Raw genomic sequence first — 13,776 nt, forward strand, 5'->3', positions numbered from 1 at the left:
GGGGTCGTGGCCAGTGAGCGGAGCAGCACCCCTTCTTGGAGCCCCCCTGCAGGGGATGGGGGTGGGACTCGGTGGGGATCCGAGTGCAGCCAGGGGGCCTGGGGCCCAGGGAGGGGAAGGGGACGAGAGGTGACTCGAACATCGAGTGTCTCGGGGAGCCAAGCGGTCACCAGACGGGATCCTGATCTCCCAGCGGACCGGGAGGGATTCACAGGGCGCTTCCCGGCCGGCCGCCACCTCAGCCACGCCGTCTGTAGTCCCTCGGGGGCTTGATCTCTCAAACTCTCTCCGTCCAGGAAGCCGAGTGGGCTGGTCCAGTCAATCAGTCAATCAGTAGTATTTCCCGAAAGCCTACTGTGTGCAGAGTACAGTAATTATAGTCAGGCTCCTTCCCCTCACCGGGCAGCTTACTGTAGACTGTACGTTGAGCGCTGAGGAGAGGCCAGTGGAGTTGGTAGACACACCCTGACCTCAAGCAGCTTCCCATCCAGCAAGAGAATAGGCATGGCCTAGTGGAAAGAGCCCAGGCCTGAGAGTCAGGACCCGTGTTCTGATTCTGGCTCTGTCCACTTGTCTGCTGTGTGATCTTGGGTAAGTCACTTAAGTTCTCTGGGCCTCCCACCTACTTAGACTGGGAGCCCCATGTGGGACAGGGACTGTGTCCATCCAACATCATCATAATAATAATAATGATGGCACTTACTAAGCGCTTACTATGTGCAAAGCTCTGTTCTAAGCGCTGGGGAATTTACAAGGTGACCAGGTTGCCCCAAGTGGGGCTCACAGTCTTAATCCCCATTTTACAGAGGAGGTAACGGAGGCCCAGTGAAGTGACTTGCCCAAAGTCACACAGCTGACAAGTGGCAGAGCCGGGATTTGAACCGCTGACCTCTGAACATGGTGATCTTTTACAGTAGTTAGCACAAAGAAAGTCCTTAAGTGCCGCGAAAAATGAGGTATTGAAATCATTTTCAGTCAGGAGGAAGGAGAAAAGGGGAAATGGCCACAAATTGGTGTTTATGCAATTGGGCGTGCGAAAGATGAACGGAAGTGTTCCGAGCCGTTGCGAGCGCACCAGGCCGTTGGCTCCTGAGCTGATGGGAGATTAATCTGGGAATGCCTCCTGGAGGAGATGTAATCCCAGGAGGGCTCCGAAGTTGGGAAGAGCAGTGGCCGCAGGGCCAGCTGGTCAGGTGGCAGCCTTGCAGGAGGTCCGGGCTCCAGCCCCTCCTCTGCCCCGCCTATAGGCACCAAGGCCGGGCCCAGTTCCCTCATCTGTAAAATGGGGATTAAGACTGTGAGCCCCACTTGGGACAACCTGATCACCGTGTATCCTCCCCAGTGCTTAGAACAGTGCTCTGCACATAGTAAGCGCTTAACAAATGCCATCATTATTATTATTATGCCAGCAGATCCAAACTGGGACTGCCGTGGCTACAGTAGTCGCTCTTCCCCTGCCACGCATGCACCCCCTACACGCACTTTCCCACTTTCCTCCCTTTCTTTTCTTTCTTTTTTTTAAATTTTTATTTAGCGGCATTTGTTAAGGGTTTACTGTGTTGCCTCGCACTGTTCTCAGCACCGGTGTAGATGTAAAGTAATCGGGTTGGACACAGTCCGTGTCCCACAGACGGCTCACGGTCTTAATCCCCATTTCACAGATGAGGTAACAGAAGCCCAGAGAAGTTTAGAGAATTGCCCAAGGTCACCCGGCAGACATTTGGAGGAGCCTGAATTAGAACCCAGGTCCGGGCTGTATCTACTAAGCCAAGCTTCTTCTCCCTTGGGTCTCCATATCCAGGCCAGAGCCAAGGCAGTGCAGGCCCGATGTTGGCCCCGCGGCATTCTAGGATTTGTAGTGATTTTGGACTGTTGCGAGTCTCTAATTCCATCTCCGTCTATCTCCACGGTCGCTGAATGAGAAGTGGAAAGCGACCAGCTAGGGGACGGTTCCTAGTATGTAGGGTTTTGGTCCACGTGAGTTAGGGACAGTCGCTGCTGTGCCTCCAGCGGATCCCCTGCCAACCCTCTAATAATAGCGATAATAACCATCGTCATCCTAGGGGCATTTGTTAAGCGCTTACTGTGAGCTAAGCTCTGTGACCGATAGAACACAATCCGATGGGACCCAGCCCCAACCCCCCACGGGGCTCACAGTCTTAGGAGGGAGAGAGAACAGGGATTCAATCTCCATTTTACAGAGGAGGAAACTGAGCTCCCGAGAAGTGAAGTGACTTGTCCAAGGCCATGCAACAGGCAAGTGGCCAGGCCCCCGACTTCCAGTCCTACATACTTTCCACTAGGCCAAGCTGCCCCGCGCCCCGCACCCCAAAAGCTGTCCTGTGGTTAAGTGGCAGCAGAGGGGCCTTTCCTAGCAGACGGTGACCTGGCTGTGGTCTCCCAGGCCCAACGACTCTCCCCACCACCCCTGGTCTCTGAAAGCAGAGCTGTCCCACTCTGGCAGGGACAGGGGGAGACCCTTTGTGGCGGGCAGGGTGGCAGCTTGGCCTAGTGGCAAAACTGCCAGGCTGGAAGTCAGGGGGCCTGATTTGGGGGCTGCCAGAGAAGAGGGTGGCGGCAGCAGCTGAGGACCGGGCGTGGCGGCAGTTGGGGTGCCCCGAGACATAGCCCAGGGGTGGTGTGGAGGGGATGCCTCCTTTCACTCTGGCTACCTAGAAGCCAAAGCCAAGTCCTCGCCATTTGGCATTGGCATTGGAGTTCCACAGGCGGAGCCGAGGTGAGACGCCCTCCCTTATCTCCAGGGCTGAATTGTCCTTCCGCTTCTCCCAGCTGCCACCTCCACCGCCTCCCTGGATTTTTGGCTGCCGGGTCAGGCTGCTTAAGGGGAACCCGACCCCACCCACTTCGCTCTCTCTCTGTTTGACCGTGCCATGCGTCCGGGCTATTCTGGTCATTCCTCACCGGCGGGGGCTGGGTGTGGGGCAGCCCCCCTCCCCGCCCCCCACGAGTGGCCTCAGCATTGGTCGGCTCGCCTAACCGCTCCTCCCCCCGGCTGCTCACCCAACGCCGGGGCAACTCTTTAGGGGAAAGGTTGGGACCGGGAGCCGTGAACCTTCGTGCCCGCCAGGCCCGACGTTGCCATGGGAGCAAGGCTGCCATCCCCCTCTTCCCCGCAAGCTCCCATACCAGCTTCTCTGCCTCTCTCCGTTTCTCTTTTTGCTTCTCTCTCTGTCTCTCTTTCTGTCTGTCGATCATTTGCTCCCCTGGCCGGTGGTTGATTTTTCTGGGTGGGGTTGCACCTTGTAGTGAGTTTGGACTGAGGAAGAAGAGGAGGATGTAGGCAGTGAGAGAGAGCAGCTCCCTGCATTTTAATCTAGTTGCAGTAAATCTAAACTAGAAGCGGCGTGGCCTTGTGGAAAGAGCACGGGGCGTGGGTGTCAGAGGACCTGTCTCCGCCACTTGTCTGCTGCGTGACCTTTAGAAAGTCACTTCTTTGTGCCACAATTTCCTCGTCTGTAAAATGGGGATTAAATCGTACACCCTTCTGCTTAGACTTTAAACCCCAAGTAGGACAGGGATTGTGTCCAACCTGAAGTTCTTGAATCTACCCCAGTTGCTAGTACAGTGCTTGGCATATAGTGAGCACTGAACAAGTGCCATTGTTATTGCTATTACTATAATCCTAGGGGGGGACCTGCGTGGTCCGGCCCCCACTCCGAGCTTCTCTGTGGAGCTGGATGATGGGAGACCTGTTGTCACTGGGACGGGGCCCAGGGCCTGGCCGTGTGTTGGCACTCACCGAGCAGGAGCTGTCTGGGCTCTTCCTCGCACGGCGGGACATTCCATTCAGCCCCTGTGGGAATCTCAGGTACCCCTCTAGCTCACCTAGGACCCTGCTAGGCCAGTGCCACCTCAGCAGCTGGGTGGCATCTAGCTCTGGGACAGGTGGAGACCCACCCAGGCACTCCCTCTTCCTCCTCCTCCTTCTCCTTAGAGTTCCCTACTTCTGCCAGCCCAACCACTCAGGCTGCCCTGCAGCTCCTTGCCAAGGACAAGGGGACAGGAAATGGAGGCTCCAGCCTGGTACCGGGACCTCTTTAGGAATTGCGCTGGTGGGGAGTGGGGCGGGGACGGCCCTCTGCCCCGTTCCTGGGGACCGTTGCCCCTTTCTGGGCTGATGGGCCTGACTCTGCCACAGCTCCCTGACACGTCTGGATCTGGCACTTGTGGACTTCACTTGCCAGATGCCTGTCCCAGCTTGCCCCTGCCCTTGGAAGGGCCTCTTGGCTCTTGGTCAGTGGAGATCGCCCACCGACCCCGGCCTTCGGCTGAAGCTTGCTAGCTGTCCTAGCCGGTCAGGTTGGCCTGTCCCAGAACCCTTTAGGGCAGTCCCAGCCGACACCCACCCATGTGATCGCTTTCTAAATTTGGCCCTTTTTTCCACCTGCCTGGGAGCCCGGGTGGACCAGGGAAGCTGAAAATAGCCCTGAGGCTGCCTGACCTCTCGGGGGGAGCGGTGGTGACCAGAGAGCCGGGGCCAACCTTGGTCTTGTCTAGTGGTGTGGGGCTCGGGGCCCCTCTAATCGAAGTGGGCTAACAAAGAGGTGGGAGCAGCAGAGAAGCAGTGTGGCACAGGGAATAGAGCACAGGCCTGGAAGTTAGAAGGACCTGGTTCCAATCCCGGCTCTGCCGCTTGTCCGTTGTGTGACCTTGGGCAAGTCACTTAACTTCTCTGGGCCTCAGTTCCCTCATCTGTAAAGTGGGGATTAAGACTGTGAGCCCCAGGTGGGACAGTGACCGTGTCCAACCTGATTACTTTGTATCCACCCCAGTGTGTAGAACAGCGCCTGGCACATGGTAAGTGCTTAACAAATGTCATTTAAAAAAAAAAAAGGCCCCCGTTGGAGCCATAGCTAGCTGAGCAAGATGTCTGGTCCCCCATTCATTCATTCAGTTGTACTTAGTGAGCGCTTACTGTGTGCAGAGCACTGTACTAATGTGAAGCCTTGGTGGAACCTGGAGCGCAGAATTCAGGGAAAAGCCAATCGGGGACTGCCGGGGGTCCCTGGGGAGGAGGGGTGTTTCCAGAGGGGGCCAGGAAGGCGAGAGGAGTTGGCCAGTCATCCGGATGGGCAGGGCGGGGCAGGGGGTTGCCCAGTGGGAACTGAAGCCCAGGAAGCAGTCGAGCAGTCATTCAATCGTCAGTTGTATTTACTGAGCACGTACTGTATGCAGAGCACTGCACCAAGCAGCCTGAGAGCGTGGGCCAAGTGAAAAGAGCAGAGGACTGGGGCCTGAGCCGGGCGGAATGGGAGACTCACTGGCCCCGATTTCGGGGGCGCCGGTCTGAGCTGCAGCCGGTCGTGCCCCGTTTGACTTTCCGGGAGAGGGAGGCAGCAAGGAGCGGAACGAGGTGGGCTAAGCGGGCACAGAGTCGGATGAGCGGCTACCAAGCCAGGACTAGGGGAAGCCCACCACGCCCAATATGGTTTTGCGAGGGCAAAACTAGTTCCAGATCTTGGCTCGGCTAAGAGCCCGGCCTGGAGGGGAGTGGCGGGAATGAGGAGTGGAGCTGGCCCGGGCGGCGGGGACGGTGATATGAGAAGAGGGGTCAGCTGGGCCTCTCGCGGCCCGGGAACCAGACCCGAGGAGGCGGCCGGGCTACGTGTGCCCCCTCGGACAGCCCTCATCAGTAACTGGACAAAAGGCTCTTGGTCATCTTCCCGGGAGGTGCAGTGAGCCAACACCTCCCCTCCCTCCCTCCACTCCAGGACCCTTCATCCAGCTGGGCTGGAGTATGCCACCTGACCCCTGGGGCCTCAGAGTAACAGCTTTCAATCAATCAGTCGATGGGGTTTGTCGAGCGCTTAACCATGTGCAGAGCGCTGGGCTAAGACCTTGGGAAAGTACCATTTATAATAGAATTGGTAGATATGAGCCCTGCCCACAAGGAGCTTACAAGTCTACAGGGAGAGACAAACATTAAAATCAATGTTTGGCACTCTGGCCCACCTCTGAGGGTGCTTCTTCCCCGAACAGTAATCCATCTTTTGGTAGTAGCAGAAGCAGTAGCATTTACTGAGCGCCCTTGTGACACGGTGCACTGTACCGTGTGCTCGGGAAGTTCGGAATAACTTCCCCCAGTCTTGTGGGGAACAGACACGGAAACATCTGCAGCTAGGAGACTCAAAAATCAAGCGACCTCAGTGGACGGCCAGCAGAGCCGGGCTGGGGCCCATAAGTCAGGAGGATAAGTAAGACGCTTTCTTAGGCATTTTGTCTAGATCCTTATCTGATCGCAAATAGGGCTTCCTGCTCCAGGATGGACTCTGTGGACCCGAGAAGAGAGATCAGGTCAGGGACAGAGCCCAAGTCCAAACGCTCTTCGTATCAGCAGTCTTCCCTCCTTCACCCATCTCGCCCCGGTCAGTCAGTAGTGCTGACTGAGCACCTGTGGTGAGCGGGACAGCGTACCGAGCTCTTGGCAGAGTACAGTAGTTGGAGCCCTGCCCTCGGAAAGCTTACCATCAAAATGTCTTACAAGCTGATATAGTCCCTCGTCTGCCTCCACATCCAGAAGAGCCCCCAGCCGTTGTTAGGCTGACCCGCCTGTTGCCCCTGACTGGCTGGTTAGCTAGCAGAAGCAGGGACCGATGCCAGCTCGTCCCTGTCCCGTCCAAAGCCACGAGTCACATCTGGACCAGGGAGCGGTGGCCTGCGGCGCTGTGTCGGCGCTTCTCCCCTGACCCCGGGGTCTGGGGAGAAATCCACGAACTGCTGGGGATGGGGATCGGGAAAGAGGCAGCAACAGGAGAGATCCAGGAGCTGCTGGAGAAGGGAACTGGGCGAGTGGTAGGAACTGGTAAAATCCAGGAGCTGCTGGGCGCGGGAACCAGAAAAGTAGTAAGTGCTAAGCGCCTGAAGGAGACAGATGGGTGTGGGCCGGACTGGGCGGGGGCTGTTGGATTGGACCTCCGAGGCAAGAGGCTGGTTTCCACTCTGCCACTCAAGTGGCAGCTCTGTGGCGGGGGAGTAATGGGTGCCCCGACACCCCCGCCTGATCTCCCTGGTCTGAGCCGGCCACTAACTCTCCTTCCCATCCCTGTGCTTGCTCTCAGTCCTGGGACATATTTTTTCGCAATGCCAATGCCGGAGCCCCCCCGGGTACAGCCTACCAAAGCCCCCCTCCCCTGAGCAGCGCCATGTCCGTGCTGGGCCAGGCTCAGGCCCTGGTCCAGGCCCAGCCCAACGTGGATAAACTGGTGGAGGACCACCTGGCTGTGCAGTCGCTCATCCGGGCCTATCAGGTAAGAGCCGAGGCCTCCGGGCGGGCTGGGGCTGGGGGGGGACTACGGGCGAGGTGGAGCTGATCTGAATTTTATCTTGCTTGTCTGGGGGGGGGTGGGGGTTGTGCGCTGACCTTTGTAAATGCTCCTTTACTCAACTCCAGACCCCCAGACGATGCCTGAGGCGCTGTTTCTTTTGCCCAAGTCGGGGAGCACCTGTGTCCGCCTTTGTCCCTCCCCTCAAGTAGTCTTCAGCCCAGTCGATTAGCTGGGAGCCGTCCCCCCGTGGTCCCTGGCCCGGGGACTTCTGCGATCCCCTTGTCGCTGAGGGGGCAGGCAAGGAGTGTGGGGCGAGGGAGCTGAGGCAGGAAGCTCCCATTGCAATGATTGGTCAGAGGGCCCTGACAGGAACCCCTCCATTTCCTGGAGCAAGTGAGGTGCCATTGCTGGGGGTGGGGGTTGGCGGGGGGCGACAGGGGAGGCATACGTGTCTTTGACTTGGCTCTTTAACTTCAGGGGCTGGGGGTGTGACTCTCCAAGATCCCGTGCTCCCTGGGCTGGGATGCCTGGTCCCACCCAAACAAAGGCACCCCGCAGCTCTTAAGGCTTCCTCGACCCACGTGGGGCAAGTAGGTGCCCGTTGCATGGGTCCTTGGGGGTGACACATCCCAGGCCCGGCCGAGAAGGGTTACGTGTGAAAGGCGTGAGGGCGGTCCCATTACCTCCCCATCCCCGTCCCCTTTGGATGTTTAATGACTAATTTATGTTGTTGCTTTCAGGTCAGGGGTCACCACATTGCAAAGCTCGACCCTCTCGGCATTAGTTGTGTAAATTTTGATGAGGCTCCAATAACTGTTTCTCCAAATGTCGGTGAGAATTAGTCTGCAAATTCATTGGAATGTAATTTTCCTTTTTTTTACCCCTCCCCCTGCCTTTTCTCTCTGTCTCTTTTTTTTTTTCTTCATTTTGTCACTTCCCTGGCCCCCCACCCATCCTCGGTGTGTGTCGTCCGTCCGTCCGTCCCCCCTCCCCGCCTCCACTCCCGGCCACCCCATAGATCCGAGGGCACCATGTGGCCCAGCTGGACCCCCTGGGGATCCTGGACGCCGATCTGGACTCGTCCGTCCCAGCAGACATAATCACATCCTCAGACCGACTGGGTGAGGGCCCAGGAGCCCGGTGGGGTGGGGGCCGTGTGGCTTGTGCTCCCCCTCGCTCCCCTCTCCCCGGCTCGGCTCCACTCCCGAAGAGTGGAGAAAGAGTCTTAGGTTTTCTCGGCACTGATCGCTCCAGGTTGGGCCGATACCGGGCTCGAGGCGATCCGTCCCAGTGGTCTGGAATGGGGAGGAATTCCGACCCTGGTTGGGCTCCCTCGCCCCGGGTGCCGAGCCCTCTGGGTAGCCAGCAGCCACCCGCCTCTCCCCCACCAGCCCAGGCTAGAGGCCTAGAAGGTTCCCTTGGTCACCGGTGTCGTTAGGGACGCCCCTCCCGGGGGTCAGTTTGACAGCCAGTTAAGTGAGCGATGGCCCAAACCTAGTGATCACAGTGAGGAAACTTGGGAGAGGGTACCCCTCCCCAGAGCACCAAGAGGTCGGGGGCCAGGTGGACCGAGGGGAACGCCTGGGCTGAGGTGCTAGACTCAACCTCCCAGTATCCGCCATCTCTCCCCCGTCCCCCACCGCTCTCCTTTTCCCGGTGCCTTTGCTCTAACACCGAACTGGTCTCCGCTAAGGGCTGTGACCTCATCGTAGCTTGCTGCGAGGCCGGGGGCTGGGTGTGCGCTCTCTCACCACAGGAGCTTGGGGGGGTTAATCTGCCCGGGCTGCTAACCTAGATTAGAGAAACGATAATGACCCCTAACCCAGAAACCCGATCTTCTGCATGCTAACAACGGGCAGTGCCACCCTCCCACCCCACCCGCCAATGGGCGTGGGGGCCCGGGTGGCCAAAGGCTCCTGCCGCCGAGGCTATTGGGAGAGGGCAGAGTGGGGCCGGAGAATACAGGGGTCGGGCTTCCCAGCCATCCCTGGAGGTAGGACTTGAGGCCGATGCTGCATCCGGGTCCCGACGTCCTGCTGTCCCGAGCACTGTGGAGGGGACCTAAGATGCGAGGCCACCATGGCCCACCCTTGGGGAGTTCGGGGCCAAGTTGGGGAGCAGGAAGACGGACCACTGGTACTGGGGAGGAATTGTGGTGGTGCCTGAGCAAGAGCTGTTTTGGTTTCTTGGGAAGCCCCCCAGGGAGCTTGGGTCTTCTCCTCGTGGGCAGGGGGGGATCTTGGGCTGCGAGGATGGATCCCAAGGGAAATGGGAGCATCAGCGGGCTTCAGAGCTAGGCTCAGTGGGTGGATGCCAGTCCGCCAGAGCCCAGGTCACTTTCGCCTAGGGTCTCCTTGTCCTCGCGTGACCCTGAAGGGGCCTGGAGGTGGTTTTCCCTTTGGGAAAATCGGGAGAATGAGAGGGGTGTGATGGCTTTGCCCGTGGTCAGAAGTGCAAGGTGACTTGGTGCAAAGGCCTGGAACGCCGCTTGCTCCTGACCAATAATACTGAGAGGGATCCGCTGGTGCCCCCCCCCCCCCCCCCCCCCCCAGTGGGGGAGGGACAGGCCATTCTGTCACCTCGTCCACCCTAACACATTGGGTGTCAGGGAGCCAATGGAAGAAAGCAGTGCTTTCGCCAGACCTGAGAATGCTCAAAGTCACCTCACCCCTGGGCCAGGACGGGTGCCTGGAGACACTGGCACCGTGTTTTGCTCTGCAGGACCAGATGGGCCCAGGGCACAACTGCTGGGGAAAGGACTTCACTGGAGGTCCTTTTGCCCTGGCCTGGCGTAGCTGCCTCTTCCCCAGTGCCGGGAGGGGGGCTGGGCACCAACTGCATCTCGGTCTGTGAGCCACCCTCACCATCGGCAGAGTGCAGAGGCCACAAACTGCCGCAGCCCCCCTGCCCACGGAACATATCCCGGTGGGTCAGACGCACCCTGGGGGAGGAGGACTTTTCCCCCAGCCCCACCCAGCTGTCGACACCATCTAGGCATCTTGTTAAGCGCCGGACCCTGCCCCCAAAATCACCCAAGCAAAGGTCCAGACAGCCCACCGCCTTGAAAGTGGCCCCTCTGGTCCCCGGGGGACCGGAGAGGAGAGAGGGTATCTCAGGCCGGACCCCTGGGCCGCTCCCCAGAGTCTGCGAGCAGTATCTTCCTCCAGCTGTCCCCCGCGGGACGTCTGCATCATCAATCCCTCTCACTCATCATCTTCTGTCAGTCACACGCCACACTAACCCTGTCCCTGTGTTGGCTTGTTGTGTCTTGGTTGTGTGCTGTGTCGTGACTCTGCCGTTTCCCACTCCTCTCTCCTTCTGTTGGCGTTTGGCTTCTCGGTTTTTCTCACTAACTCTTGCTGTCTTCTCTCCCCCGTGCGCTCGCCTGCCCTCTCGGCCCTCCCCGGCTCCCAGACCTTGCAGGGTTCAAGGAGCGGCTGAGATTGCTCACCGTAGGAGGTACGGTACGGAAGGCAAGCAGGGAGCCCACCTCCCACCCCGGTCCGGCGCTGGGCCCGCCCACGGGATTTCCCGCCGGTCATCCGTTCACCCCTCCTGCAGGAGGTGGCCACGTCTCATTGCCCTATCTCTCGTGCTCTCTCTCGTGTTCTCATGCTCCCTCTCATGTGCTCATATTCATCTGTGTTCGCTCTCACTCATCGGATGCCCCGTCTTCCAGTGTCAGGTGTGTCTCTCATCTCCGTCCCCCACGCCGGGCTTCTGGCATGCAGAACGAGTCCTGTGGCATCTCTTTGGGCACGTCTCCTTCTGCCCAGTCCTGGCTGAGATGATGACGATCTGCAGGGGTGGGGCGGGGATCCTCTCTGACCCACATCATGGGGCTCTGGTTGGCTAGGGGTGTCTCTCTCCCCGCTCCTGGCACCTACAGATCACACCAGCACTGATGGCCCTGGGGTAGCTTGCCCAGCCCCAGTCTTCAGGAAAGGGTGGGTGAGGGGAGGTGCAGCCCTCGGCTCCCCTCCACGGTCTGTTCCAGGCCAGCTTTCTCTGAGACAACAGGCCCCCCCCCGAGCTGGATTCCCCCGACTTACCTCCCGGGTTCTCCTCATCAGCCTCTCGAAAGGCACTTTGGGCCCCAGGGGCCGGGGGTCCACCTTCCCCTCCTCCCTCGACAGGCCGCATCTGAAGACAACAGCAGGAAGTGGCCAGCCTCCAGTCGCCAGGGTCAGCTCGGAACTCGGGTCCTGGGCCAGGAGCTGGAGGCAGGCCCCTGCATTCATCCCGGGGAGGGTAGAGACGAGTGGACGTAAGGACAGAGAGGCAGTGGTCTGGGAGCGTGTCTGACTTCCTGGCATAGGGAGGAGTGGAAGGGTGGCCGAGCCCACGAGAGGTCAGTGGTTCTGAAACCCCTCTGGCATTTCAGGTTCGGTCCCCGTTACTCGATGACATGGCCAGAGGCATGGTGGTTTCCGGCTGGGTGGGCACTCTTCTGTTGGCTTGCCCTGGGAACCGGGAGCTGACTGAGCTGCCCACTCTGGGGCCGGCACAGCTGGGAGCCTCGGCCGGATTTTTTGGGCCGACCGAGCCCTGTCAGACAACCAGGGGAGAAGCGGGCCGGGGGAGGCCGTTCCAGGTGACCCTGCCACCGGCTGGGGCCGTGGAGAGCCTGGCCCCACGTGGGAGGCTTCAACCGCCTTTCTGGACTGGCTTCCCTGTGTGGCTTGGGGTCCCGCTGGCCTTATTTCCCGGCTGCCAAGGGCATCCAGAGCAGGCTGGGGGGGCCTGTGCGGGGCAGCCAGTGGGCGTGGAGGAGCCTAACGCTTCTGTTGAAATACTTGGGGGTAGACAGCATCCACCCCCCCGCTGCCCCGGACCTCTTCTGACCCAGGTCCTCTCACAGCCCTTCTCCCTCCTTGCCCTAAAGATGGGTCAGGACTCTCTGGCCCCCAACCCCCATGGGGGGTGACTATGGCCAGCAAAGCCGCGCCCCGATCCCAGTTTGTTCCCCGCCGCTGCCGTCCATTCATCCGCCGCCGAGGGTGGGAGGGAGGGCGGGCGGCCCTGGCTTTCTGATTCTTGATCCGCTTGCCTGTGGGGCCGCATTTCACCATCACTCAAGTTCTTGGTACAGTGCTCTGCCCATAGTAAGCGCTCAGTAAATACGGTTGATTGATGGATTAATTGATCGGTTGTTTCGGTCCTGGAGATTTGGTCCTTCTCTGGATCTCGAGTCTTGGGCAACTTTCTTTTTCCTCTCCTCCTCTGCCCTCTTCTTTCTCATCCTCTGCCTCCTCCCCCTCCCCACTCCTCCCCGCCTCACCAATGACCGGGCCCCGCAAACACGCATCTGTCTCCTCCCTGGGCCCGGCCCTCCCACCCCCAACCACCTGCCCACAGGGTTCTACGGCCTGGACGAGTCAGACCTGGACAAGGTCTTCCACCTGCCCACTACCACTTTCATTGGAGGGACGGAGTCGGCCCTTCCTCTCCGGGAGATTATCCGGCGCCTGGAGGTGAGATGCCCCCGGGACAGGGGAGACCGGGGGCGGGGGGTGCCCTGGTGGTGCCATCTCAGGAAGGGGCTGGGCTTGGGAAACCGCAGTTAGAGATCTGGGTACTCCCTCACTCCGTCCTTCTCGTTCCCATGGCATGGTAGGAAGAGCCTGGGCCAGGGAATTTGGGGACCGTCCATGGGGTGTCTGATCGGGAGCTCCCGGCCTGGGTGGAAGATATCCTGGATGACAACTTTCCTACCAGCTAGCACTTTGAAGCCTGTTGCCAGTGCCCGGGGCAGGCAGGGAGCCGTGAAATAGAAGGCGGCCTGGGTTCGGCCCATAAGCCGGCCAGAGATCTCCCCGGGGCCAGAGGGGTCAGACTCTTCCCTGGGCTCCCCAGGGGAATGCACCCACCCCTCTTCCACCCACGTAGAGGCGGGCCGGCATCTGAGCACCCCCCGAGTGAGCTTTTCCCCTGTGTGATGTGGGCAGCCCTGGTCGCATCCCTCAGTGGGGAGGTTGGACCCGGCCAGCAGGGCACACTGCCAAGTCTGTGGTAGGACAGGGAACACCTGCTTGCCTGGGTGCCCACTTTCTCATTTCCTTCTCCTTCGCTGTTCTGCCCAGCCTGGCTACCCCTGGGGGCCGAGGAAAGGGGTTGGGGGGGGTGTGAAGGGAAAATCAGGGCCAGGGGCCAGGCGTGGTCTTACCCTGGTGGAAGCCAGTCTTATACCTCTGTGTGTGTGTGTGTGTGTGTGTACACACACTTGCACGCATACGTGCGGTATAGATGGCCTATTGCCAGCACATCGGTGTGGAGTTCATGTTCATCAACGACCTGGAGCAGTGCCAGTGGATCCGGGAGAAGTTTGAGACTCCGGGCGTCATGCAGTTCAGCAGCGAGGAGAAGCGCACCTTGCTGGCGAGGCTGGTGCGGTCAACCAGGTACCTCCTCCTACCACCCGGAGGGGCCGGGGCCAGGGTCGCGGAGGTCAGGGGTGGGTGGGCGGGGTGCCCGGGGAGCAGCGATTGGA

At 59.7% G+C, this 13,776-nt stretch overlaps 1 protein-coding gene across 4 annotated transcripts in view; it reads left to right on the forward strand.

Annotated features, from left to right (window-relative positions):
- Nucleotides 1-13,776, forward strand: part of OGDH (oxoglutarate dehydrogenase) — a 32,645-nt gene that overhangs the window by 11,135 nt on the left and 7,734 nt on the right. For 2 of the 4 annotated variants that reach the window (XM_038753406.1, XM_038753407.1), the window contains exons 3-7: nt 7,080-7,268; nt 8,027-8,117; nt 10,701-10,745; nt 12,645-12,760; nt 13,533-13,687. In XM_038753406.1, coding sequence (XP_038609334.1) covers nt 7,080-7,268; nt 8,027-8,117; nt 10,701-10,745; nt 12,645-12,760; nt 13,533-13,687 — 596 coding nt within the window. Of the gene's footprint in view, nt 1-7,079; nt 7,269-8,026; nt 8,118-8,304; nt 8,408-10,700; nt 10,746-12,644; nt 12,761-13,532; nt 13,688-13,776 lie in introns of all 4 variants that reach the window. The other 2 variants (XM_038753409.1, XM_038753408.1) reach the window with 2 other exon arrangements.

The sequence above is a fragment of the Tachyglossus aculeatus genome, chromosome 11, assembly GCF_015852505.1.
Source record: "Tachyglossus aculeatus isolate mTacAcu1 chromosome 11, mTacAcu1.pri, whole genome shotgun sequence".
NCBI lineage: Eukaryota > Metazoa > Chordata > Mammalia > Monotremata > Tachyglossidae > Tachyglossus > Tachyglossus aculeatus.